We start from the raw sequence: 26,471 nt of genomic DNA on the forward strand, positions 1-26,471 counted from the left end.
ACATAAAAATTTTCAATTTCTTTTGAAATTTTTAAATAGAAATTATATAAATTTTTTCAATTTAATTTATACTTTTTAATAGAATTTGGGAAATTTTATTATTTCCAAATAATAGCATACGAAACCTGTATTAGAATAATAAAATAAAAAATTATTTATTATTCCAATACAAGCTCAAAAAGTCAAAGATAATGATTTTGCAGATTTTGAAACATGGTTAAGCTCATGTTTCAAAATCTGTAAAAGTAATTATGATGTGTGGAAGTCAGTTCAACCACTGTAACAAAGTAATAAAATTTTTTTATATTTTCCAAAACAACATTCTATTTTCAAATTTTCAACTATTAGTAGCTTTGTTTTAAATCCATTTATCAACTTTTAAGTAAGTCGAATACACTTACGTCTCCTTGATTGTGATTCTTCAAGAAATTAGTGATCAAAAATTTAAGAAATGATTAAAGAATAATAAGTACTTACAAAAATATTTCACTTTTTTTTTGAAAAAAAAAAAAAAAAAAACAAAACCATTGTTGATGATGACAACAAAAAATTTTGCCCAGCTTTCGCAGAACTAAAAACTGGAGCTATAGCCTTGCTATAATCAGAAAAACACAAAAAACTCTTTCCATTTACAGACTAAATTTAATACTGCCACCATGAACTGAACCATTACGAATATTTTCTATCAAAAATTTAATTTTCAAAATACACATTACGCAACTTCATCATCAAGTAAATTATAAAAGTTGTACAAACGCAAAAATAAGAAAATGAATACATTTTTAAATTTTTTTAAAACCAATAAACCCATAAATACATGGGTCTACCTAAAATTTACAAATTTATCATAATTAAGCACCTTGTACGAATGGAACTCAAAGAATCTGGACAAAAATAAATGATTTTGCATACATTCAAATACACAAAAATGTTATTATTTCAGAGCTTCTTATAACAATTTGTTAAAATTTAAAAAATTTAATTTTGGAAAAGTTGAATTATCCAACCTTCATAATTTATTCAAATTATTAAATTTCCAAGAGTACTTTTACAAATAAATTGAAAAGGTTTTAATTTGTTACTTTCAAATTTAATAAATTAGAATTGAAAATAATGGTTTAGGTTTCATATCTTTGAGGGCATATTCAAAATTATGTGAAGATGAACATTACGAATAATACTCTAATTTAATTTTAAAATTTTTTGATGGAATAAAACGCACATTTCAAATCCTTTTTCGTATCCTTTTGTTTTTTTTTATTAATTTTTAAAAAATCTAATTACACATTTTTTATATACTTTTTTTTTGTTTGTTTTTTTACCTCTTTTTTTTTCTTCATTTTAAATTAAAGCAAATAAAATTAATAAAATATATAATTTTTTTGTTGTTTTTTAGATATCTAATTTATTATTTTTATTTTATAATCTTTTTTTCTTTTAATTTCTGTAATAATAATTTGTAAAATAAAATAAAAAAAAAGCAATGGTAGAAAAATAAAGAAATAGAAACTTAAGATAACGAGAATTTCATATATATATAAAAATCTGAAAAAAAATTGAAAATAAAATACAATTAGTTTTCTATATTTTTTTAAATTTACAAAATGAAATTTGGTAAATTATAAAAAAAAACATCAATTTTTTCAATTGCCACATTAATTATCTATTATATAACAAAAAGTTTTATATAATATAAATAATATTACCTTTTCACAATATTAGTATTAGTACAAAAAAAAAATAATAGAATTACATTTCAATTTGAATACTATTTAAATTGAGATACTAAAATAACTAATAATATTTATAGATTATATATTAAATATAAAGAAAATACCTAATATCTTGTTAATATTTGAATTAACAATCGTACATGTGTTGATTACTTTAAAATACATTTCGTATAACAAATAATTAAAATTTAATTGTATATAAAATTTAAAATTGTTTTTTTTTTTTTTTAAGTAAACGTGATGCATTTATTTCAGAAGAATTAATTTAAAATTTTAAGAAATTTTAAGGAGAATAAAAATTTAATACACAAAAACATTAATTGATATTTTTAAAAACATATTTTTTATACAAGAAATACAAGATATATGACATGGAATATATATTTCCAATAAAATTTCATTTATTCTTATGTAATCTTTAATTATATCTCGGATTATTTATAATATTTTTAATATAAATTTGCATAGTGGTGAATATAAACTTAAAATAAGCTAAAAATAGCAAAAGTAATATTTAAATCTTTCTTAATTTTGATAATTTTATTTAATTTCAATTTAATTCTTTCTCTATACAATTCTACAATTTGCTATAAAGCTAAAATAAATCCGAGTATAATTTGATTATTTAAAAAATTTACTGACGAGTAATTATTTTCTTTAAAATTACTTTTTATGAATAAAAAAATTGAATTATAAAATAAAAAATAAAATATTCTCTAGAACACCATAATAAAAATATGAATACAAAAATGAAAAGTTCCTAAAAATTTTATTTTACATTTTAAAATCTTATATTTGATCTAATATAGTAAATAAAAGTTCATACTAAATTATGCTATTATTTCAAATAAATTTCATGTAAAAAAAAATAATATTAAAAACATAAATAGTTAAAAATACAAGACGATTGCTACCATTGAACTCCAAAATGGAGAAAGACAATTTTCGTTAAATCCAAAAATTTTTGAATAAGAAATCTTTATTGTTTAATCAAAGATCAACATTTAATATTTAAAATTTTAGTAAATGGTTGACTTAAACTCGAATTTATACCTTATTTTTTTTGTATTCATATAAAATGCACCTTTACTTAAAAAAATTTTAATAATTTATAGTCAATAATAATTAATTAATAAAAGATTTTCAACAAAAAAAAAAAAAACACAACAGAATTTTTCTTCAATTATTTCATTTAAATTATTAGTAAGAAAGTTAAGTCTATATAAAAGAAAAATAAAATAAAAAGGTAAAATTGAAAATTTTGATAATTAATGTACCAACTTTTAAGTTAATTTAAAAATTCAAAATTTTTATTTAAATTTAAATAGGTTTTAATTTAATAATTAATTCGCAATTAAAATTTCTCTTTTAATTCTTTTTGTTTTTAAATTTTTTATTTGAAAATTTTTTGTTATAAAATATTGTTTGGCTTCTAAATATACAAATATACATACATTAAGTTGAATATCTAAAATTTATAAATTAATTTTAATTTAAAAAAGAAAAAATTAATTTATTGATCAAAATACAAAAAAATTAAAACAAAAATACAAAATTTAAATTTATAAAAGCCAAGCGCGTTGTTTTGTTTTTTAATTTTTTTTTTTTTAATAATTTTTTTTTTTTTCGTTTTTGATTCCTTGCTTAAAATAATGATTAATAGGTGCGTTTAAATTATTACATTTTAATTTTTTTTTTTTTTTTGGTATTTTTCTATTTTTAATAATTGTAGAATACAAAAAAAAAAATTAAATTATATAAAAACTTAAAAAGAAATTTCCCATTACAAATATAAGTTTTTTTTTTTATTTTTAAATTTTAAATCAAAAATTATTCAAAATAAAATATCAAAATTTTATAAAAAAAAAAAAAATACATACATAAATTTATTAAAAAACATTTTTTTTTATTTAATTTTAAATTTAATTTTAAATTTTACAGATCTAAGTTTTGCACGATTATAAAAGCTCATTTCTTATACTACATGCACATAAAAATTTTTTTGGTGAAAAAAAAAATATTTTGTTCAATATTAACGTTTGTAACATAAAATATAAAATATTTAATTATATATCAGTATACTCATAAGATATTTTTGATTTTTTTTAAATTATTAATTCAATTCAATTATTACAATATTTGAATTGAAATCATATGTCTGATATATTAAGTATAAATTATTTAAATATTCTTATAGAAATCTAATTATCGCCCAGGAGTAATTGAATATTAAAAATATAAATATTTTTAATTTTATTAATTAAACAAAAACGAAAAGCTCACTATTTTCTTATTTTTAATATTTAAGACTCTTAATTTGTTATTATCCAATTTTCTCTTATTTAATTATTTTCGAAAATTAAATTGATTGAAAAATTTGATTAAATTAAACTTAAACTGATTATGCCAAACAATGAAAAAAATTTCATTTTTATATAAGACACTAATTTAAACATTATTGTAAAACAAATATTTCTTTCAAATAGATTTTTAATTTTTGAATTAAATTGAAATAATCAGTATAGTTAATGGTTTGAGTTTAGACATTCGAATTATTCTTTCAAACTTCTAATTATTTCTTCAAACTTTAATACTCCTGAACAAATTAGATTATATTTTCTTGAATTATTCTTAATCTTTTTTTCTTATCTGATGAGCAACACTATTGCAATGTGATCTACATTATTTCATATTTTTATTTTTAAAATACTTAATACCCATTTCTCTTATAGGACGAAATATTTAAATTATAATGTAAGTACCATTGTCTAAAGTCTTAAGAGTTACACTAAATTTGTATTTATTAAGCAAGATTTATTTTTTAATTATTTTTATTTAATATTTATGTATTTGGATTATTAAATTAACAAACATTTTTTCATTGAAATTCTTATTATATATAATGATGTTAAGAGAAATGGTAAGAGTATTTTTTCTTTTATTTGCTTTATTTTTTAAAATTAACTACAAGTGAATTAATCAATCAAAACTAATACAAATTTTGGGCATATATGAAATTATATAAAATTAATCTTATTTTTCTTCTTAATTAATTTCTAATGTCTTTATCTCTTTATTATAATATTTTCTATTACATATTTTAGTTTTATAAAATTTCCCTTCTGCTATTCTAAATCTGGTTATACGGACTATTTTATTTTTATTTAAAATTTATTTAAATCACACTTATAGCATATTTGTGAAAAAAAAACCGTTTAGTTAGCTATATTAATTTAAAAAAGTTTTATATTTAATCATTAATATTCTTTTTCATATTCTATTCATTGCAATCTACATTAAAAAAATTTCACTTATTTATAAATATTGAACTATAATTTTAGGTAAGTTTTAATGGAAATTTCATAAAATTACATAATATGAAAAACTAGATTAGTTACATTCTGATAAATTTCATTTAGTTATATTCAGATGTTCTAAATTCAACTTATTTTTATTATTTTGGGAAAAAAATACATGAGAAATTCAAAAATCGTTATGTTATATATCTTAAAAATCGTTTATCCATAAAACTCATTAAATACTTTTACTTTAAAAAAACAAGTAAAATTATAATTATGATAAAATTTATTAAAAAAATTATGATAACAATTCTATCAAACCAAAAGTTCAAAAAATTTTTATAAGAAACTAATTGCAATTTTACTACTTTTGTAAAATTAGATTTAGAAAAAGTAAAATATTCAATAGGAGAGTTTTGATTAATTACAAAAAATTTAATAAGTGAATATCAATTAATATAAGAGAATGGTTTATAATAACAATATTCGAACAGTTTTTTATATTTCAAATATTCACTATTTTTTTTTATTATTTGTTTATATCTAAATCTTAGAAATTGATAAATTAAAAAAAATTGTTTTTATATAAATTTTTATTATGAATCAGACAATACATATGTATATAACGTACATATATAATTTTTGTTGTATTTTATATAAAGAGCAAAAAATCTTAACTAAGAAGAATATAAATGACAAATTTTATAATCAAATAAAGATGTTATTGTTTTCTTCTTATAAAAATAATACATTATAAATTAATAATAAAAAGAATAGAACAATTGTATAGAATACATTTATTTAGAAACAAAAATAAGAAAAAAAAAAAACATGTTACAATAAGCTTTTATAAAATTGGTAAAATTTAAAATCAAAGAAATTCTAAAATGTAAATTATTTCATATTATTTGCTTGATACTTTTATTATTATTTTATTAAAATATATTAAAAAAAAATATTATTTCAATTTAATGCTAAATTAATTTTAAATAAAAATCTCAGTCTACAATTACATATTTAATGATGTTACTTTCAGCATTTCTTTTATTAATCTTTTTATTTTTTCTTTGTTTCAATTATAATTATAGTTTATTAGTTTGATTTTTAAATTTTATTAAAAATTTTTTATTATACTTTTACTATACATTAATATAAATAGTAAATTATTAATGTTTTTAATAAGAATGAAGAAAAGAAAACATAATGAGTGTAACAATTTCTTCTTTCTATTACAATATTGTCAATTAAGCGAAAAACAAATATTTTAATTTTTTTTTTTTTTGTTTTGATTTATATATATTTATATAATATATAGGAAAATGAGAAATTATAGCTTTTAGAAACAAATAAGCTTTGTCTTCAATTATTTTATACAATATAAATTTTCTTATTTATTTAATTAAATTTTCATTTAAAGAAAATCAAAATGTTCATACTTTTGATTTTCTTTGAAAAATGTTATATTTTTTATTTTTGTTTTTCATTTTTTTTTTTTGCATTTTTAACACAAATTTACTTGTTGTTAAATTATTTAAGTATTATCATAATTTATTTTTAAACTTATCTAAGAACAGAAAAAAAAATATTTAAAATATAATACACATTTATTACATTAATTAATTAGAAAATTATTAATTTCAATTTGTTTCATTTTTTTTCTTTTTGTCTATTTGATTCCTTTTTGTAAATGATGGTGGGTGTATGATGGAAAATTAATAATTTTTTATCATTATCATATAATAAACTTTGAATTCGAATTAATTTTTTGCTTTTTTTCCTTTTTGTTTTATGATCTCCCAAAAGTTTATGAAATGTTAAGAAAAATAAAAATGATATTCTTTGTTTATTTGATTTTTTTGTGTTTAAGAAAATAAGTAATTTTTTAAGTGGAACAACAACTTTTATAGGCGGGTGCTTTATCTTGCCCTTTACGGTCAATGACAACACGTTCAGGATTTTCATTTGCTTCACGACCAGTAGTTTTATCCAATATTGATTCAGCTAATTCACAAAACGCTCTTTCAATATTTATATTCGCCTTTGCTGAAGTTTCCATGAAACGTATGCTATGCTCACGAGCAATCTAAAACGATTACGATAGTAAATTTTTTTATAGTTACGATAATAAAATAAGATAATTGTTTTTAATGATATTTCGTAGTTTTCTTCAAAATTGATAATGACTCATATGGTCATTATCACTTTTAAAGAAAATTTTCTTCGATATTTATTGAAGTATCGTATTGTGTGGAAACTATAAAATATTTTATATTATATTATCGTATGAAAGTAAAGAAAAAATTGCTATTTTCTAGTAATTTTATAAGATAATACTTGAAACTAATTTAAATAAGTATATAATTTAAATTGTTGAATGAAATTTTCTTAATCCATGTACTAATTTAATGTTAAAAAAAAATATTCGTGACATCATCAATGATATTTTTTCGAAGAATTATTTAGTTAATAGAAAAATTTATTATACTTATACAAGATCAAGAAAATAAAAAATTCCTAATTTAATTAGGTTAAGAAAAATCATCAAAATTTATTTTGTTTACAAACTGATTGAGTGTATAATAAATCATTACTTTAAATAATATTTATACAATTAAAGTAAAAAATTCTTCAAAAATCATATGAAATTGACGTGCTATACGATATAAGTAACAAACATATACGAGTATGATAGATTGATTTTAATATTTTCAAGGAAAATATCTATATTAATATCTTTGTTATTTCAATTGATTTTCAGTTGAGAATTTTCAATTCTTTATAGTCTACTTTATACACATATATATGTATGTATGTATGTTTGTACATGTAAATAATTATACTAGACACTATATACATTTTATTAACTAGGAATAAACAAAACAGAGCTTTTGAATATAATAAATAGAACATGTAGCATTGCGCAGCGTATTTATACAATTAATATGAGCAATATAACTTATGATGCGTAATGCGGTTATGTAAAAATAAAAAGAAAAAATATTTTATTTTTTCTTTTTTATGTTTTTGGTTTTTTGAATTTTTTTATAGTTTTGATATTTTAAATTATATCAAGTAATAAAGAATATTCTTTGTATTTCAGTATTGCTTATACATTAATTTATTATGTATGTTGTTTAACATATTTATGGTAATGTATTAATGGAATAAGAAAATTGCAACATTTTAATTTCTTAAAAAATTTTCAAATGATTTCATCGTGAACTTCTTATCTAATTTATTATATGTATATACAAAAAAAAATTGTTTTATGTATAGATAAAATTTAAAATTTATTTTTAGATTTTGTTTTTTATACCGTCACACCTTAAAATGTTTAGAATTATTTCAAATACCTACAATGTTTCTTTTAAAATACATTTGAAACTTTTATTTAATATAATAAATAAAATAACAACTTACCGCTTCACCTCTTTCTCTGCTAACTACACGTTTATCTGTTATATCGCATTTATTGCCCAATATCATTTTTTCTACATCTTCATTTGCATGCTCATCTATATTTCTCAGCCATTTCACTATATTTTCAAATGTTTTTTCATTTGTTATATCATAGACTAGCATTATACCCATGGCACCGCGGTAATCTTATAAAAATATATTAAAAATTTCAATAAATAATTTTAATAATATTGTTTTATTATACAAAACCTACATGATGTAGTGATAGTATGAAATCTTTCTTGACCCGCTGTATCCCATATTTGTAATTTAATCTTTTTACCACGTAATTCTACTGTTTTAATTTTAAAATCAATTCCTAAAAATAAAAAAGAAAGTTGTTTAGAAAATTTATAAGTTAGTTTTAATAATATTTATAAAACGAAAAAGTATTAAGTTCTCATAATGGTAATAGATTATTATAACGCTAGGCCAGTTGTCCTATAGAAAAGAGTCGTCTGTCAAGTGTTAAAGTGTTAGAATTTTAGAATTTTGAAAATTAATTATTTACCTACATTAAATATAAACCTACATATTAATTATTAAGTCAATATTACCTACCAAATTACTCCAACAAGTTACAAACAAGATTATGATAAATTGTTTTACATTGTCTACTAAATTATATATAAAATTGTCAAATATAAAAATATACATACCAGCATATGTAGGATCTATAAATTATATGCAAGATACTAAAATAAAACGATGCTATTTAGAGGTCATTTAATTTTTAAAGATTATTGGAAACATTAAATCATCAACAGATAACCTAAGTTGGAACAAATGTGAAAAAACAATTTTTGACTGAAAGAATTAATGTAATATGGGTACTTAAGTATATATTACATTAAATATTCCTATACACAAACTTTTGTATATATTATGTATATCTAAATGTCTACATTTAAGTATATACATAGTTATATGTGGGTGCAAATCATGTTAAGCTTTGCCGGTTAACTAATATAAAATTATAAAATTAATTTCGGAACTTCTTTTTCAACTAATCAATTAAATTAAAAATATTTGGAACAAAATTACTTATTTTAGCAATTTTTCTTTCTTTTAATTATATGCTAATTAATTAGCGGCTTATGCCTCTCCTTAAATCGATTCAACAGGAGATAAATAACCCCTACTACCTACAATTACAAAGTAAAGAATTGGAAAATAAGTATCCAACCATTGTCGACAACAAAAAGAAAAAAAACAAAAAAAAAAAGTAAATCATAGACTAAATGTTTTTTACCATCTTTGGAATGAAATTACAGAAAAAAAAATTATTCTGATTCAGAATATAAAATTTCTATGTAGATAAAGTTCTTCAATTGTTCGCCTTTACCCCTCAATAACCTATCAGTTTCAGTTCAATTAACACAAAAAAAAAAGTATACTTTCCTTATGAATAATTTTTACTTACCGATTGTGGATATAAATGTTGATGTGAATGCATCATCTGAAAATCTAAATAATATACAAGTTTTACCAACACCAGAATCACCAATCAATAATAATTTAAATAATAAATCGTAAGTTTTTTTCGCCATTATTTAATTTAAAAATTATTTTTAATTTGGTTATTAGGAGGATTACTTTAAATTAAAAAAAAAAACTAGAATTTTATTACGCTCTACTTGTCAAAAAAACAAAAGAGTAATGTCATGTCAGAAAATCATGTGAGCCAACATAAAAGATTTGTGATCAAAAAAAATTTATTTCGATTTTTTTTTATTAGAATCGATTCTTATTAAATGACAGTGACATTTTATATAAAAGCATTGCCAAATGTTATGACATTTTGTTTTATCATAATAATAACGGTATGAAGTTTTCAAAAAAATTTTAAATTGAAATAATTTAAGATTTTTTTGCGAATTACCAAAAAAAAACAAAAACTAGCCAATAAAGAAAAAGTGTGCTCGTATTTTTCACATTTTTAAGAAACGTCTTAATTTATTTTCCTTAATGATTTTTTCCTTAAATTTTTAACATTTTCATACAACTGAGTCGATTCAAAGAGATATAACATTATAAATTGTATTTTAGACTATATAAATTTTAATAAATTATAAAAACTTAATTAAACATAATCGTAATATAAACTTGAATTAAGTAAATATTCCAGTTATTATGCTTAAGCAAAATATGAAGGTAGCAATGAAAGCAAATATAATTATGTATATATACATAATATATGTATATATGTAAATAAACACATGTCATATTTTATGATTTTTATATTTCATATACATAAACTGTATTTTTATCTACACTTAGAACAGGTTTGTAACCAGTTCAATTAACTTTTTTTTTCTTAACTGTTCAAGTGCATTTTAATTTTCGGCAGATTATTATACCTAAATTTATGCATATTATATACCTGTTTTATTAAGCCATAATATCAAAACACACATTCATACGTTTTATTTGAATAACTCCATTCTCTTTATATTTTCCGTATATTGTATCAATAAAATAATATTGACATTAAGAATGGCTTTGGAATGGCCATCTTCAATGGTTTTAACATAACAACGAATTATTAAATTTTTTCACAATAAGGTAATATGCATGCCAGAGTTATAAAAATAATTTGAGAATTAAAAATAACATTAAATGATTATGAGAACATTATATATTCTGGAATAATGAATGAGAAGAATAGAGTTTCCACTAATTTTAATTTTTATAAAGATTTAGTTACAAACTTTGAGTACGATATATGTTAGTTAACAACTGATAATGTGGTTGTAGATTGAAATAAAATATTGCAATTTCTCAAAATTTTTATAATAATGCAGTTTTTTTTTGCTGAGTTGACTTACACGAGTTTTGATCTATAGCCACTTGCACACATATTATTACAAGTACATATATGTGAATCGTTATAGTTATAATTACTTAAATCACTAAAATCACGAAATATAGATTGCATGTAATTATAGCACATAATTTAGAACATATATAGATCAAAAATTATAAACCCTGAACTCTACTTAAAATACAAGTTGAACCTCACAAAAAATAAATCACAATATAGAATAATATAAATAAGGGAAAAATTTTAAGAGCTACGAGTATTCCTTTTAAGAATACTTACTTACAAGAATATTTAAGGCTTAAAAATATTTCAAGGTTTAAAAAGATTATCATCAATTCCTTTTAAGATTTTCTTCATTTTATTTTTTCAGAATTATTACAGCATTTATTATACAACATTTTAGAATGAACAAATATTTAAAAAGCTTTCTGTTTTAAAATAAAATGCGTATACTAACCTGTCACAATATTGTACTCGTAATACAATAATATAACACTTACCGTTATACTACTGTCAGATAAATTTAATATGAATGTATTCAGTATGAAAGCAGATACGAAATTTTTTTTTAATTCTAAAAAATATTTCGAGAGGAATAATTGAATTTTATAAATTGAAAATCAAAGTTTCAAAAATTTGAAAATTCAAAAATTTTATATTTGTTGCCATTATTAACCGTTTCATATTACGGTACGTACGACTAATAATGCGATTGATCTATTGAGAAAGTTGACCCATAGCTAATTTAAATTTTTGCAATACAGAACTAAGTTTACTAAGCATATATTTCTATTATGCGTACTAAAATCTTAACCCACCAAATTTTCCATTTGGCAACATTAATTATTTAATATTCCACATCTTATTTAATATTCTATCTCTATAGGTTTCAAAACCTCATGTTATAATTAATAATATGCCAATATTTTTAAATAAAAAAGAATGTTATTTTTCATATTATGCAAAGTAGTACGGTTTTCGTAGGTGTTCTGTAGGGAATTTAAATGTATGGTAATATAATCAGTAGGAAATTTATTTGGTTTTAATACTTAATTCAGTTCAAGTTTACGATAATTAAATACCACAGAGTATATACGAGTATGTCAAATATATATACACACAGTTTTAATTTACACCAAAAGTATAACTAGAATTGCGTTAAAAATTTTGTACATACATACATATTATATGTGTAGTTATTTAGTAGAATTTAAAAAAAAAAAATTCCCCCAATTATTATTATTTATCTTTATATACACGAACTTATAAAATAATAATTATAGCTTTATGCTAAAACAATTTTAATATATAATTTATGTATTTGTAACAATAAACGCAAATTATTAACAATGAATATTATCCAGAATATTTATAATATATGTACATACATACATACATAATATATATGATTCTACACATTTATTTAAAATCATATATTTTTTTAATTTTGTTTTTCATTATCATTAATGAAAGACCGGAACACATTTTAATATGTTTACATACATGTATAGGATATACGAGTATGACTAGTATATGAGACATTCATAATATTTATCACGTTCGTCACATAGATTCTGCTAATTAAAAAACAAAAAAAAATAAAAATACAATAGTTGTATTTCATCATTATTTAATAACTAAATATAAAATTTAATATGTTTTTTTAATTTTAAGCTTAGAAATACGTATATTAATTAATATTGTTTTATAATGATCGTATACAACTATTTAAATATAAAGTATAGGGTGGAGGGTCAATATATACCATTTAACCGAAGCCGAGTTATGTAGAGAATTGTATCAACATTAAAATCCATAAGAGTCCCATAAGAATACCAGTAGTTGATAGTAATTATCAGTATAAGTAATGCTAGAAAATAGTAAAATTTGTTGGAAAAAAATTTACTAAAATTTTAATTTTACATTTAACTATTTTGTTAATTAAAAAGAATTAATAACAAGCAATGAAAAAGGGTAAGGGTAAAAAGGAGCTCAATGAGGTTTAAAATGAGTCTATAAATTGTATTTATATACCTGTTATATTTGTAGAACTGTATATGTATAAGCAAAAATATAATAATTGCAAAATTTTCAATTCAACAAACAAACAAACATTCTCAGAAACGCAATAACTGAATGAGGAGCTCGAAAAAAACATGCCCCGCCCCCTCTAATCCTTATTTTTCTGGAATCATTCTATTACCCTGCTTCAGGAAAGCCATATAGAGTCTAATACACCCTGTGTATAACACATTTTACGTGTACACATTTGAAATTATTATGGACCAAAAAAATGATGAAAACAAAACAATAATAATAAAAATAATAAAATTTCCTTTTATGAATTGAAAACAAATTTTTATCAGATTATTACAGAAATTTCTGTACTAATCTAGGTCTAGATAATTATCATATACTCGTACATATATAGAAAAACCAAAACACATGTTTTTTTAATGGTTTTTCTACAATATTGCATATTTATTTAAAAATATAAAATATCACATGATTATAATCAAAAAACTTGTGTATAGATTTACAAAAAAAAATTTTATAGAAAATTTTTTATTTCATACAAGAAATTTAGTTAAATCAAACAAAAAGAAAACAAAAGTAAAACAGAAAAAAATTTAATGCAAAAAAAAAAAAAATATTTTTCAATTTCTTCACTTTCTTTTAAAAACTGGTTTACCCGGTCCTTAAAAACAATAATATTTTTATGGAATTTTTACTTTTATTTTTTTATGTCCAAAAATATTTCACATTATATTATATATACGAGTATTAAGAATTCCTTTTGAAACACATAACTCAAAATATTACGAGTATTATTTATGCATTCATGCCCATAGGTGTTAATTATATTAAAAACTTGAACACATATAGCACAATAATATACATAATATTTGATAAAAAATTAATTTAATAAAAAAAATGGAGGAAAATATTATATAATCGTTATTTGATTAAGTACACATATTTGCTAAAATTTCTTTTAAGAATGATAAACAAAGATTTTGAAAGCTCTTATCTTCAGTTTCATATTTTTCTCGCAAGGTTATTTTATTTTTAGAAATAATTACTTAATTAAAGTAAAATAAATATATTTGAAATTTTATTTTAATTTTTTATAGAATATTAAAGAATTATAAAAATAACATATATTAACATATACATATATAAAATCAATATATTGTTGACTCAGTTAATTTAATTAACCTAAATTATGCGGATTATATCAAAAACAAAATTAATGTAAAAATTTCGTAAGATAATTAATTGTGTTTATGGACTGCAAAATTTTCGATATTTTTGGACATGCAATATTTTGATTGCCGTTAAATAATATTAACGAATGGGTTTCATTTTTTTAAAGTACGAAAATATTACAAATATTAAAGTCAGAATTTAAATTTTAATTATGGTAATAAAATTATAATAAAAAAACAAATTATACAATATATTATAAAGGATGTTTTCGTTTTTCAGAGGTTGAAACTATATTAAATTATGTATAAAAGCACGCTCTAATTTCTTACCTAATTCAGGAAGAAAAAATTTTATAATCTAAGCGCTCTAGCTTAAAATCGAACACAACGTAATAGTGCTTAGTCTGTTTTTTAATAATTTTTGAAATTTTAAATTATTTATATACTATTATTTTACTATACTGAATTTATTTATACTATAAACTCCGTGAAATTTGAAAATTTTTTGAATCTGAAATGAACGCCTATAAATTTGAAAAACGAACATTTAAATTTACCAAGTTTACTACTTAACTCTATTTTTGTAGTTCGAATAAAGAAAATAATTAAAATAATTACAATTAAATAAACATTTTCACTTATTTTATAAAGAATCTTTTATAATAATGTATAATAAAATTTAACATAATAGTGGAAAACGTTTAAGTCTTACATAGTCCGACCCTTTATTTGAAATAATTTCGATAAATAAACCAATTTCTACAAAAATTATTTTATTTAAATGCAAAATTTTGTAATATTTTACAAACTGATTTAAATAAGTACACACTAATTGATTATTTACTTGTTTAATTAATTATTTTTCAAAAACATACACTATAATAAATTATGGGAAAAAATTTTTAAGTGCAAGTTTGTATAAAGTTTTAAAATCAAAACAATATTTTGAAAATAAATTTTTTATTTAAAAAAATTAAATATTTTTGATTTTATTCTTTTATATAATTTTATAAATATATTAATATCCTTGCAAATTACCATAAAATTACCATTACTTGTATTTTGAAAAAATAAACTTGATTTTACCATTTTACTTCGAAAAAAAAAAAACGAAATATGACAAAAAAATTTTAATTTCAAAACCTAACTTTAAATTTTTAATTTTTGTTTTCTACTTTTTCACTCCCAATCGGAGTATAGGACCGTAGCTCACACGTCATTATAAAGTTATACTTCAGTTTCTTAATTAATTATTGGGTTATAACTAGACAAGTGATACGAGTATTAGAGTGCCGTGAAATTTTTATATAGGATTAAATTAATTATAATAAATTTAAATTAACGAACTCTTAATATTTTAATTTAAATTCTAATTAAATCCATATAAATCAATTTAAAATATTTTTTAATTTTAATGAACCTATTCATGCAGGGGATGCAATTATTTAAAGTCACATAAATCATTTAATTTTCTCTATGATATAATAGACAGATTCCTTAATATAAAAATTAAAATTCAAATTTCAATTGAATTACATATACGAGTATATTAAAAAAAAAAACGAGAAAAAAAATAGAGTTGACCTTGTCAACTCTGTGATACCCGTACGAATTTGTTATCCTATGTGCAAATAAAGATGCCATAACTGACTAAGGGACACATTAATTTATGCAAAATTTCAATACTGTCTGTTTTTCAAAATACTGTGTGTGCCAAACTACTATTTAAGTTGTATGGCAGCTACCAGAAAAAGCTAAGAAATTTTAACAAATTTTATCAAAAACATTGGCCCTATATTCGCTTGTGTGAAATTTCAATACCATAACTTTTATAGTTTCTGAGATATAGCCAAATAACTTTTGAAGTTGTATGGCAGGTACCAGAAGGAGCCAAGTAATTTCAACGACTTTTATTATACACATTGGCCCTACTAGTGTATTCGTTTGTGTGAAATTTCAATACCATAGCTTATATAGTTTTTGAGATATAGCCAAATAACTTTTGAAGTTGTATGGCAGGTACCAGAAGGAGCCAAGTAATTTCAACGACTTTCATGAAACACATTGGCCCTACTAATATATTCATTTGTGTGAAATTTCAATACCATAGCTTTTATAGTTTCTGAGATATAGCCAAATAACTTTTGAAGTTGTATGGCAGGTACCAGAAGGAGCCAAGTAATTTCAACGACTTTCATGAAACACATTGGCCCTACTAATATATTCGTTTGTGTGAAATTTCAATACCACAACTTTTATAGTTTCTGAGATATAGCCAAATAAATTTTGAAGTTGTATGGCAGCTACCCGAACCGGTACCCCGATCATGTCCAATTTAAATAGGGTTCTGGCACTTACTACAATAAATCATTTGTGAAAATTTGGTGAACTTAGCTCAATTAGTTTTTGAGTTATCGTTGGGACGGACGGACGGACGGACGGACAGACAAAGCTAAATCAACTCAGAATTTGACGCTGATCAAAAACATACACTTGAGTCTATATCTAAGACCGTTATTTCTTAGCGTTACAAACGGTAAGGCAAATTTAGTATACCCTTCGAACATACGTTCGTACGGGTATAATGAAGTTGTTAATGAGAATCAATAAGAGTCCAACTCTTAATTTGGATTGCTTTTCCCATATAGAGCTTAAATTCTTTAATTACTTTATTTAGTATTTAAAATGCACTAAAATATCAAATGTATAAATTGATTAATTAAAAAAAAAAAAACTTAATAATTTTACATTAATATCAAGTTTCTATATATGTATATGTATTTATCTATATTTAAATTATACGATATTATGGAAAATATTCAACAAACATAGGCAAAAGAAGAGAAAATTTAGAAAATTCACTATCTATTGTTTTAAATAAATAATACAGCATTTATGTATGTACTTAAATTTTTTTTTTTTAATTATAATGTATTTTAATATTAATACAGAGAATAATTTACAATTACTATTTATAAAAATTATCGTATAGTATATTTATAGTATAACTTATAATTAAATTCTATACAATTATTTTTAAAATTTAATTGAAAATTTTAAATATAAATATGGTAAACGCAATTTTTATATATGACTATACTATATTAAATTTTTGATTTACATAGAAATTATAAATCTCAAAATTATATCAAAAATCAAAATTGGGAAAATTTATTGCTCATATTATATAATATTTTTAGTAATAATCTCTTGTTTCATAATTATAATATATTGAATATTTAAAATAGTTTTAATAATATAGTATTAAAATTCAACTTTGCAGAAATATTAAATTATATTCACGAAATATTTAATTATACCAAATTCAAATAAGAGAAATAATTCTTCTCATTTTATAAAATAATAATTCAACTAAATTATATAAATAATGCAAAATGCAAATCATTTCCATTATATAAATTATGTATAATAGTTAAATACATATATATAAATTAATATTTAATAAACATGGCTATATTTAAAAATTATTTTTTAAATATTCTTTTGTTTAATTCATTTTTGAAAAATAATCAAATCATAATTGGTTCTTATGAATAATATATACATATTTATTTTAATATCAATTAAAATCAATTATTTAAAAATTAAAAATAATTAATAATATTCATAGTTTAAATAGAAAATTTTATAAACACGCAACATGCTTAAATTTTTCAAATTAATTAGATTGCAGTGTGTATATTTAATAAAAACTGTATAAACTGTAGAGCAGTAGTTTCAAAAATGAAGATCTGCAATTAATCGAATGCAATTAATGAAAATCGTATTTTTAGTTCCCTAACTGACATAGCTTAAATATCAAAAAATATGGAGAATGTCGATCTTCTTTATAAAATTTTTAAATTATTTAAGAAATTTTAATTTCTCATAACATTTAAGAAAAATAAAATAATATGATACAACTTCAATTTAGTACTGGATCTGCATTTTCAATAATAATTTAACTAAAGATCAACATAAACTTTATACTATTACAAAACAAAAGATAAGTTGCTGCGTTTTCAGAAGAGTTTTTTTTTTATTTCTAATTTTTAAACAATTTTCTATACTAATATACACAATAGTGTCTTGGTCTAAATTATTTTATTGTAAAATTTAATCTGCACAGTCTGGACCTGGATAAAAGAAATTCGCATCAAACTATACGTCTTTTAATAATTTTTCTGTTTTTTAATTTTGTGATTTACATGCTAATAAACACATCGGTTTATAAACAAACACTCCCTATTAACTCAATAAATTTGTCGCATTTACCTGCCTTTTCCCTTATTTCAGGTCCTTTTACAACTAAAAAAAATACATATACTCGTAGGTAAGCTATGTTTTTCTGTTTCATTTAAAATTCAAATCTGACATTACAGGTGTCACACTTCCATAAATTTAGACAAACCTATTTATTTGAAAATTATTAGCACATTTTGTTTAAAATTCATGTCAATTTAATTTGATGAGTACAAAATTCGTTTAGAAGCAAAATTTGTGTTTATTAACTGAACTCGGATGTAAGTTGCAAAAAAAAAAAGTGCAATTTTAGTTATAAATGGGTCGGACTGCATTTCGCATATTTAATAAATAACTAAAGATTTTATTTGATTTCATCAAAAATTCATAATGTGCACGTACGCATGTAAAATAATTTTAGATAAAATTAAATAAAATTTACATTCAAATTTTCAAAATTGCATGTAGGTATTTTCTATAACCTCAGTTTTATATTAAAATTCACATAATATAAACATATTTAAATAAATTTACTAAAACTAAATTATTAATTAACATTAAATAATAAGAATACATAGTAATTATATAAAAATAATTATATTTATAATTAAAGTAAAAATAAATTATATTTAATAAACATTATATTTTAATTTGGATAGGCCAGCCATCCTGTTGCCTTTGGTTATACAAAATAAGAATAAAGAAATATAATATGTTATCTATAATTATATAATTTGAAAAAAAAACTATTATAAATTATTAAAACAGATAAAAGAAATACATTAAACTATAAAAAAAATAATTATTTCATTTATCACATTTTGTATATTCCCTGTAAGTGCTCAAAAATAATGGATGATTTCAAAAATGCTCTATTGCATAATGTGTCATAAATAATTTTAAATGTCAAATGCAAAACGTCAATATCGAAATATCAAATGTTTCAAAATAACGGTAAGATTTTTGAAATCATCCAATTATTATGAGCACAAAGTGCAATACTCTTATTTTTATAGTTTAATATTTAATTGCATTTTAAATATAATTTTAATTATATTTATAATATTATAAAAATATAATATTTTAATATGATTTTATATAACACTTGCAACAAGATGGCAATTGAAATTGATCTTTTTTAATAATACCATGTTCATTCATACTTAATAATTGTCTATATATATATTTTTGTTTACATTCAGTTCTATAACCATTTGGAAAATTTTCGGCCATTAAACATGGTTTACCAGGTTTAAGACATTCTTCAATTCGTATACCTTGTGTATAATTTTCATGATTAATAATAAAACTCCAATTATTATCTTTTGTCATACCAGCTTGTGGAAAAATTAAACGTTCAACACTTTGACATAATGTTTCTTCACCAAAATCAGGATCAATACGTTGTGATATTTCTGTTGGTATTTCAGGTAATGAATCTTCACCAAAAACTGCTTCAAATTTTGTTGAATCCTCTTGTATTGCTTTAATAACATCATCAATTGGATAATTATCAACTTGTGTACAAAATGAACTAGATACAATACCATTATTATCACTTTTACAGTGTGGTATAAAAGTTTTTTTATTTTGCTGATGTTGCTGCTGCTGTTGTTGTTGTATTATAGATGATGATAGTGATGTAGACGATAATTGTTGTTGTTGTAGTTGTTGTTGCTGTTGTTGTTGTAATTGATATTGTTGTAAAATCAAAGAACTTGCTGATGACAATGATGATGTTGGAAAATGTATAATACCAGCTGGTTTAGTTGGTTTATCTATTCTTGGTATATTATCTATATATGTTAAACCTATTGTTGGTGATAATGATGATTGTGATGATGATGTTGTTGTTGTTTTACGTACTAATGGCTCTAATTTACCATCCTTATTACGTTTAACATCAATTATAAATTTATTATCTAAATCATCATATGCATATGGTTGTATATTACCACTATTACTACCAATATTTGTTCTTGTTGTTATTAATTCATGATTATTATTAAGACGAGAATATTGATAATTATTATTTGGTGAATAAATTTGATCATTAAATCCATTTTGCTGTTGGCAATCAATAATAGTAATTAAAGAATTTATAATTAATATTATTGTTATTAAATTAAATTTGAATTGAATTTTAAAACGATTCATTATGTTTGTTTTTTTTTTAATTTTAATTATTAAAATTTTATTAATTACTCTATACAAATTTTTTAATTATGTTATTAATTTAAATATCAATGAATGTATTCACTTTATATATTGTTTTATTAAAATTTAATTAACTGTTAATTTTTTTTGCTCATTTATATATGTATATGTGTATTTATATTATAACATAGATATCTTAAATATTTTTGTATACACACACGAAAATATTATTTTTGCTATTTTTTTAACACTTTGTTTTTGTTTTTTAATATATTCGTAAATATAAACAATATTTGCAATTATTTAATAATTTTATTCACTATATAAATAACAAAAAAAATAATAAAGTAATTAAAATTTTAAATTAATTTTTAAATTATGCGATTTAATTAATATTGTACTAAAAATCACGCACACGTCCAATTATAAATTCGCTTTCAAAAAAAATTATTATTTATTTTTCATATTTTAGTAAAAACATCTTAACAATTTGAAGTTAAAATGAAAACTAAGAGGTTAAAACTTCAATTCAATCACCAAAGTAAACAGAAATGAGGTAGATATACAATATATATTCTTACATATGCATAAAGATATATATCGTAAATATTTATCATTATATATAGTATATATATATAGGAAGATGTATTATATATATGTATCTATGTATATAATTTCCATTTAAGTTCATATTTTTTGCCTGTGATAATAGATTTTTACCATATTTTCATTGTAATACCCATTTTACTAATAATAAGCATATTGTAAAATAATATTTTGAAAAAAGAAGCATAAGAATGTAAAGGTACATGTACTTGTTACAACAGTATAAATTTTTAATATCGAAAATTAAATCATATAACAAAAAAATTACCAGGTATATGTGATTATGTATACATTTGCATATTATATAGGTATACCATGCATATATCAGGTGTAGTGTACATGTATTTCTTAAGCATTGAAAAGGTACAGATATATTAGAGTAACCAACTGTATTATACTTCGAGAAATTATAACATTGTATTATCCCATAACTATGTATTTCTACTAATCTATTTACTGATCTACTAACATTTATTGCATATTTTAAAATATTATATTCCTTAAAGGGTAAAATTATTTTAAGTACCTATAATAAATGTTATTATTGAGCGGCGTTCTAATTAATGTTATTTTATGTAATTAAGATAAATTTATGTTAGCAATAACAATTAAGGTATTATTGTAAGGCAAACAATAAATTTTATTTTACGACACAATGAAAAGCCCATTTCGAAAATATTAAACGTCAAATATATTGAATTGTAAACACTTCTTTAAAGTTCACTTGTTTTAAATTTCAATCCATTTTTATGTTAATTCAAATTTTTTACTTAAGTATTTTAACCTTTATATGTCTATAATCTCTATAATAATTCTCTAATATTTCCTTATGATTTTATTAACAAAATTAAGAAAAACATTTTTTTTTTCAAAATTATAAAATATAATAAATTTAAAAGCAAAATTTATTAATGTATATTTATTTTTAAATCTGGCAACACTTAAAAATATTGTACTCGTACCTTCTAGGAGAAAATTTATGTACATAAAGTATTCTTTAAAAGTTTTAGTACATAATGAAATAAAAAAAAAACAAAAAAATATTATTAAAGTACGTCGAAAGAAGAAAAAGACAAAGAAAATAAAAAATAAAAGTAAGTAACCAATTTGAGTAAACAGGTGAACAAGTTTCACCTGTTCTAATGTAAACAAAATCGTGAACATAATTTTTTTGTTTCTTTTGCTTTTTTTCTCTCTCTCTCTTTTTTCTATTTTCTGTCAATATTTAAATTGGTTTTCAGTTGTCGCTTTCTTGATCTTGAATATAATGAGATAATAAATTAAAAATTCAATAAATTTTTGTTTTAATATTATAATAAAGTGACCATTTGAATTTATTTGTGGTGAAAATTCCCTGCTGGCTTCATTAATTTCTCAATCATTTTTCATTAAAATTGCAATACCCAGTTGATTTAATTAAGATACCATAAATTTTAAAATTTTTAATTTAAACTATAGTATTAATTCGAAGAGAGTACAAAATCTAATTTTTATGTTGTTGCCATATTATCCTTCTATAACCACTCTATATAATATCTTTTGTCATATTATCACTGGCAATACTAATTTTCTTTATTCAGTGTTATCAATATTCCATTTAAATCAAATTTGTTGTAAAAGAATTAAACTAAAATAATAGCAAACTATAGTATATTGTGTCCTACATTTACTTTATATACAACTGGTCTTTCTATTAATACAATATGATCAATTTAATAAAAGGTTTATACACACACATAATATACAAAGTAATCATGCTTGCTATAATTAATTGCTATTTGATGAATTTTTCTTTTCTCAATTTTTTCATCTTATATCAAAAAAAAAAAAAAAAATTTATTTCTTTTATTTTATTTTTTTATCTACATCTTAAAATCGGGATAAATCCGGATATTATAATTTATACTATTAAATAAAATATTTTGTATTTTGATATTCTGTTGTTTTAAAGCGCGTGTATACACAATATGTATGCAGACGATTAGAACGAATAAGCGATAATATTCCTTAACTAGTTCATATAAATATAAGCGCTTAATTTTATTTTGTGTCCTAAATTATTTCATTAATTTTTTATAGACAGCACAATAAAGCTTCAAATCTCCCGTTAAAAAAATTATCGCTAACGATTCTTGCAAACGGATCTAGTATAGTACGTGCGCTAGTATTATGAACTTCTCATTCCTATTAAAAAACTATGAATGAAAATTTCATTTAACAGAAAATTAACTTACTTGCGAGATTCTTAGGCATTAAAATATAATTTTACTTGTACAATTAAGTAATATGAAATTAGTAAAATGCAAATTATTAAAATATAAACCTGAAATGCTTAATATATTATTATAAGATTTAGTTTTCCACTTCCTTACTGCATAAGTGAAATGAGCGGAGATATGTCAATGTGTTTAATTTCCTTCGCGTAAGCGTAATGAATATGCTTACAAGTTGACGCATACAGACTGTACAAAACAAAAGAAAAATATTTTTAATTTCGAACATATTTTTTTTCCATAGTTCTCTTAATTTTTTATTAATCCATTTAGGTTTACTTATTATGCATATTAATAATAATCCATTTATGCATTTACTTATGCATATTAGCAGTTTTCTTTTTGTTTTAGCAAAATGTTCCTGTTTTTGCCATACCTGTAATTAAAGCCTACCAACTTTATAGTTTGTTGTGACGTTTCCATTGACAGTTGAACATTTTTTTTCAATTTCAATCAAATAAATGTTGATGTTTGTGTATGTAAAAGTGTATCAGACATTTTTAGTTAGTTGCCTTGTCAGATTTCTTTGACCGGCTTAATGCTTCAATTAAACTCATATTTCATTTCAACATCAGTCAGTCTTTCAATTCTGTCAGAGAAATTATTGATTAAAATATTTTTTAAAGGTTAGATGCGATTAAAAGTATCTATGAATTTTAATTTATAAAAATTGAAATTAATAATGAAGGTGATATACAAAATTCTTTTATTAACAATATTTGCTTTAACTGGCAGTGCTCAAACTCCGGTAAATAAGGATATTTTAGTTCTTTTGGATAATTTAGCAATCCGCGAAACACATTCCATCTTTTTCAAATCACTGCAAGGTAAGTTAAAAGCAATGACGTGTACAAAGCATGTTACCAAAACTCAAAATATTTTACAGATCGTGGATATAAATTGACTTTTAAGCTAGCTGATGATGCTTCTTTAGTTTTATCTAAGTATGGGGAATATTTATACCAAAACGTAATTATATTTGCACCTTCTGTTGAAGAATTCGGTGGTGATTTGAGCGTTGAAAAATTGACTCAATATGTTGATGATGGAGGAAATGTTTTAGTTGCGGGCAGCACAAATTCTGGCGATGCTCTTCGAGAATTTGCATCTGAATGTGGCTTTGAAGTTGATGAAGATGGTGCATCTGTTATTGATCATCTTAATTATGACATTTCTGATACTGGAGATCATACAACAATTTTAGCAAGTTCAAAAAATTTAATTAATTCTGAAATTATTGTTGGAAAACGTGATGTAAATCCTCTTCTATACAAAGGAACAGGTCTACTAGCTGATAAAGAAAATCCCTTAGTTTTACAATTGCTAACAGCAGAAAGTTCAGCATACAGTTACATTCCAGAAAATCCTATAAAAGAATATCCTCATGCTGTTGGTAAAGGGACATTATTGATTGCCGCTTTGCAAGCTCGTAATAATGCCAGAGTTGTTTTTTCCGGTTCATTGCATTTCTTTTCCGATGAAGCATTCACATCATCAGTTCAAAATGCCCAATCTTCAAAAGTTCATCCAAAATCAGGAAATCAAGATGTAGCAATATCTATAAGTAAATGGGTATTTGGTGAAACTGGAAGATTAAGAGTAGCAGCTGTTTCACATCACAAAGAAGGTGAAACAAAACCACCACAATCTTATACAATTACGGATCCGGTTGTGTACTCGATTTCAATTGAACAATTACTAGACGGCCAATGGAAACCTTATCAAGCAAATGACATTCAATTAGAATTCGTTCGCATCGATCCATTTGTAAGAACAACTTTGAAATCTGTTAGCAGTGGAAAATATGAAGCTAAGTTCAAGATTCCTGATGTTTACGGAGTATATCAGTTCAAGGTTGATTATGACCGAGTCGGTTTTACGCATCTATATAGCACAACTCAGGTCTGTTAATACAGATGCTTTTGTACTTTCACATTGAGATTTATTTTTAAATATTTTTTTGATTTAGGTTTCTGTTCGCCCATTGCAACATACTGAATATGAACGTTTTATACCGAGTGCTTATCCGTATTATACAAGTGCATTCTCTATGATGATTGGAGTATTCATCTTTTCATTTGTGTTTTTGCACTTTAAAGAAGATGTTGCAACAAAAGTAAAGGAAGAAAAGAAAACAAATTAAACATCGCAAAATTATATAAAATTCTTAATTTTTTATAAGTTTTGTGCCTATAAAGATTTCAGGAATAAACTGCATGTATGGGTACTACTAATTTAATTTCATAATGTGTGCATATTGATATTTAATATGCGATTTCTAAAAATTTAATAAAACGCTTTTTAAAGTATTTTTAAGTTTCAATTTATTTTAAATTTATTTTTTTTTTTAATTCTTCGCGTAGCTGCAACTTTTAATTTTTCACACATAATTCAATGTTATTTCGAATCTGAAATTTAACTTAAATAATATCTTTGGATTCTGACTATGTATGGATAATCCTACAAGTGTACATAATTATACTTAGCATAAAACAAACAAGTAGAAATGTTAATATTTTTGCTTTACCAAAACTTAACTACAAATTATTTGTAACTTTTTTAAAAAAGAGAGCTTCTCTACTGCCCAAAATAACTTACCCTGTTAAAATAAGAAAATTTATTACAAAATAAGTCTATTTAAGGTTGAATCAGACTTTACATAAATTCCC

The 26,471-nt window shown here is 21.6% G+C and overlaps 3 protein-coding genes across 3 annotated transcripts; 1 reads left to right on the forward strand and 2 right to left on the reverse strand.

The window, feature by feature from the left end:
- Positions 1–6,374: 6,374 nt before the first annotated feature.
- Positions 6,375–10,121, reverse strand: LOC129618788 (ras-related protein Rab-10). Its single transcript, XM_055533783.1, has 4 exons — positions 9,915–10,121; positions 8,706–8,810; positions 8,453–8,637; positions 6,375–7,115 (listed from the first exon to the last, which is right to left on the reverse strand). Exons 1-4 carry the CDS (start codon positions 10,039–10,041, stop codon positions 6,915–6,917), a joined length of 618 nt encoding a protein of 205 aa, XP_055389758.1. The 5' UTR covers positions 10,042–10,121; the 3' UTR covers positions 6,375–6,914.
- Positions 10,122–18,255: 8,134 nt separating this feature from the next.
- LOC129618821 (protein spaetzle-like) lies at positions 18,256–24,359 on the reverse strand. The gene is made up of 2 exons (XM_055533834.1): positions 24,315–24,359; positions 18,256–20,833 (listed from the first exon to the last, which is right to left on the reverse strand). The coding sequence occupies exons 1-2, from the start codon at positions 24,357–24,359 to the stop codon at positions 19,850–19,852; spliced, it is 1,029 nt and encodes a 342-aa protein (XP_055389809.1). The 3' UTR covers positions 18,256–19,849.
- Positions 24,348–26,111, forward strand: LOC129618964 (dolichyl-diphosphooligosaccharide--protein glycosyltransferase 48 kDa subunit). The gene is made up of 3 exons (XM_055534004.1): positions 24,348–24,629; positions 24,689–25,704; positions 25,772–26,111. Exons 1-3 carry the CDS (start codon positions 24,485–24,487, stop codon positions 25,943–25,945), a joined length of 1,335 nt encoding a protein of 444 aa, XP_055389979.1. The 5' UTR covers positions 24,348–24,484; the 3' UTR covers positions 25,946–26,111.
- Positions 26,112–26,471: the final 360 nt, after the last annotated feature.

Source organism: Condylostylus longicornis, unplaced genomic scaffold, assembly GCF_029603195.1.
Source record: "Condylostylus longicornis isolate FDR11 unplaced genomic scaffold, ASM2960319v2 ptg000010l, whole genome shotgun sequence".
NCBI lineage: Eukaryota > Metazoa > Arthropoda > Insecta > Diptera > Dolichopodidae > Condylostylus > Condylostylus longicornis.

Excerpts from the sequence above, each read along its gene's own strand:
- LOC129618821 (XM_055533834.1), bottom strand. The coding sequence starts at position 24,359 with ATGAGTTTAATTGAAGCATTAAGCCGGTCAAAGAAATCTGACAAG. Across the intron at positions 20,834-24,314 it reads GGTCAAAGAAATCTGACAAG|CAAAATGGATTTAATGATCA; the intron begins GCAACTAACTAA and ends GATTGCCAACAG.
- LOC129618788 (XM_055533783.1), bottom strand. The coding sequence starts at position 10,041 with ATGGCGAAAAAAACTTACGATTTATTATTTAAATTATTATTGATTGGT. Across the intron at positions 8,811-9,914 it reads AACATTTATATCCACAATCG|GAATTGATTTTAAAATTAAA; the intron begins GTAAGTAAAAAT and ends TTTTATTTTTAG. Across the intron at positions 8,638-8,705 it reads TCATACTATCACTACATCAT|ATTACCGCGGTGCCATGGGT; the intron begins GTAGGTTTTGTA and ends TATTTTTATAAG.
- LOC129618964 (XM_055534004.1), top strand. The coding sequence starts at position 24,485 with ATGAAGGTGATATACAAAATTCTTTTATTAACAATATTTGCTTTAACT. Across the intron at positions 24,630-24,688 it reads CTTTTTCAAATCACTGCAAG|ATCGTGGATATAAATTGACT; the intron begins GTAAGTTAAAAG and ends AATATTTTACAG. Across the intron at positions 25,705-25,771 it reads ATCTATATAGCACAACTCAG|GTTTCTGTTCGCCCATTGCA; the intron begins GTCTGTTAATAC and ends TTTTTGATTTAG.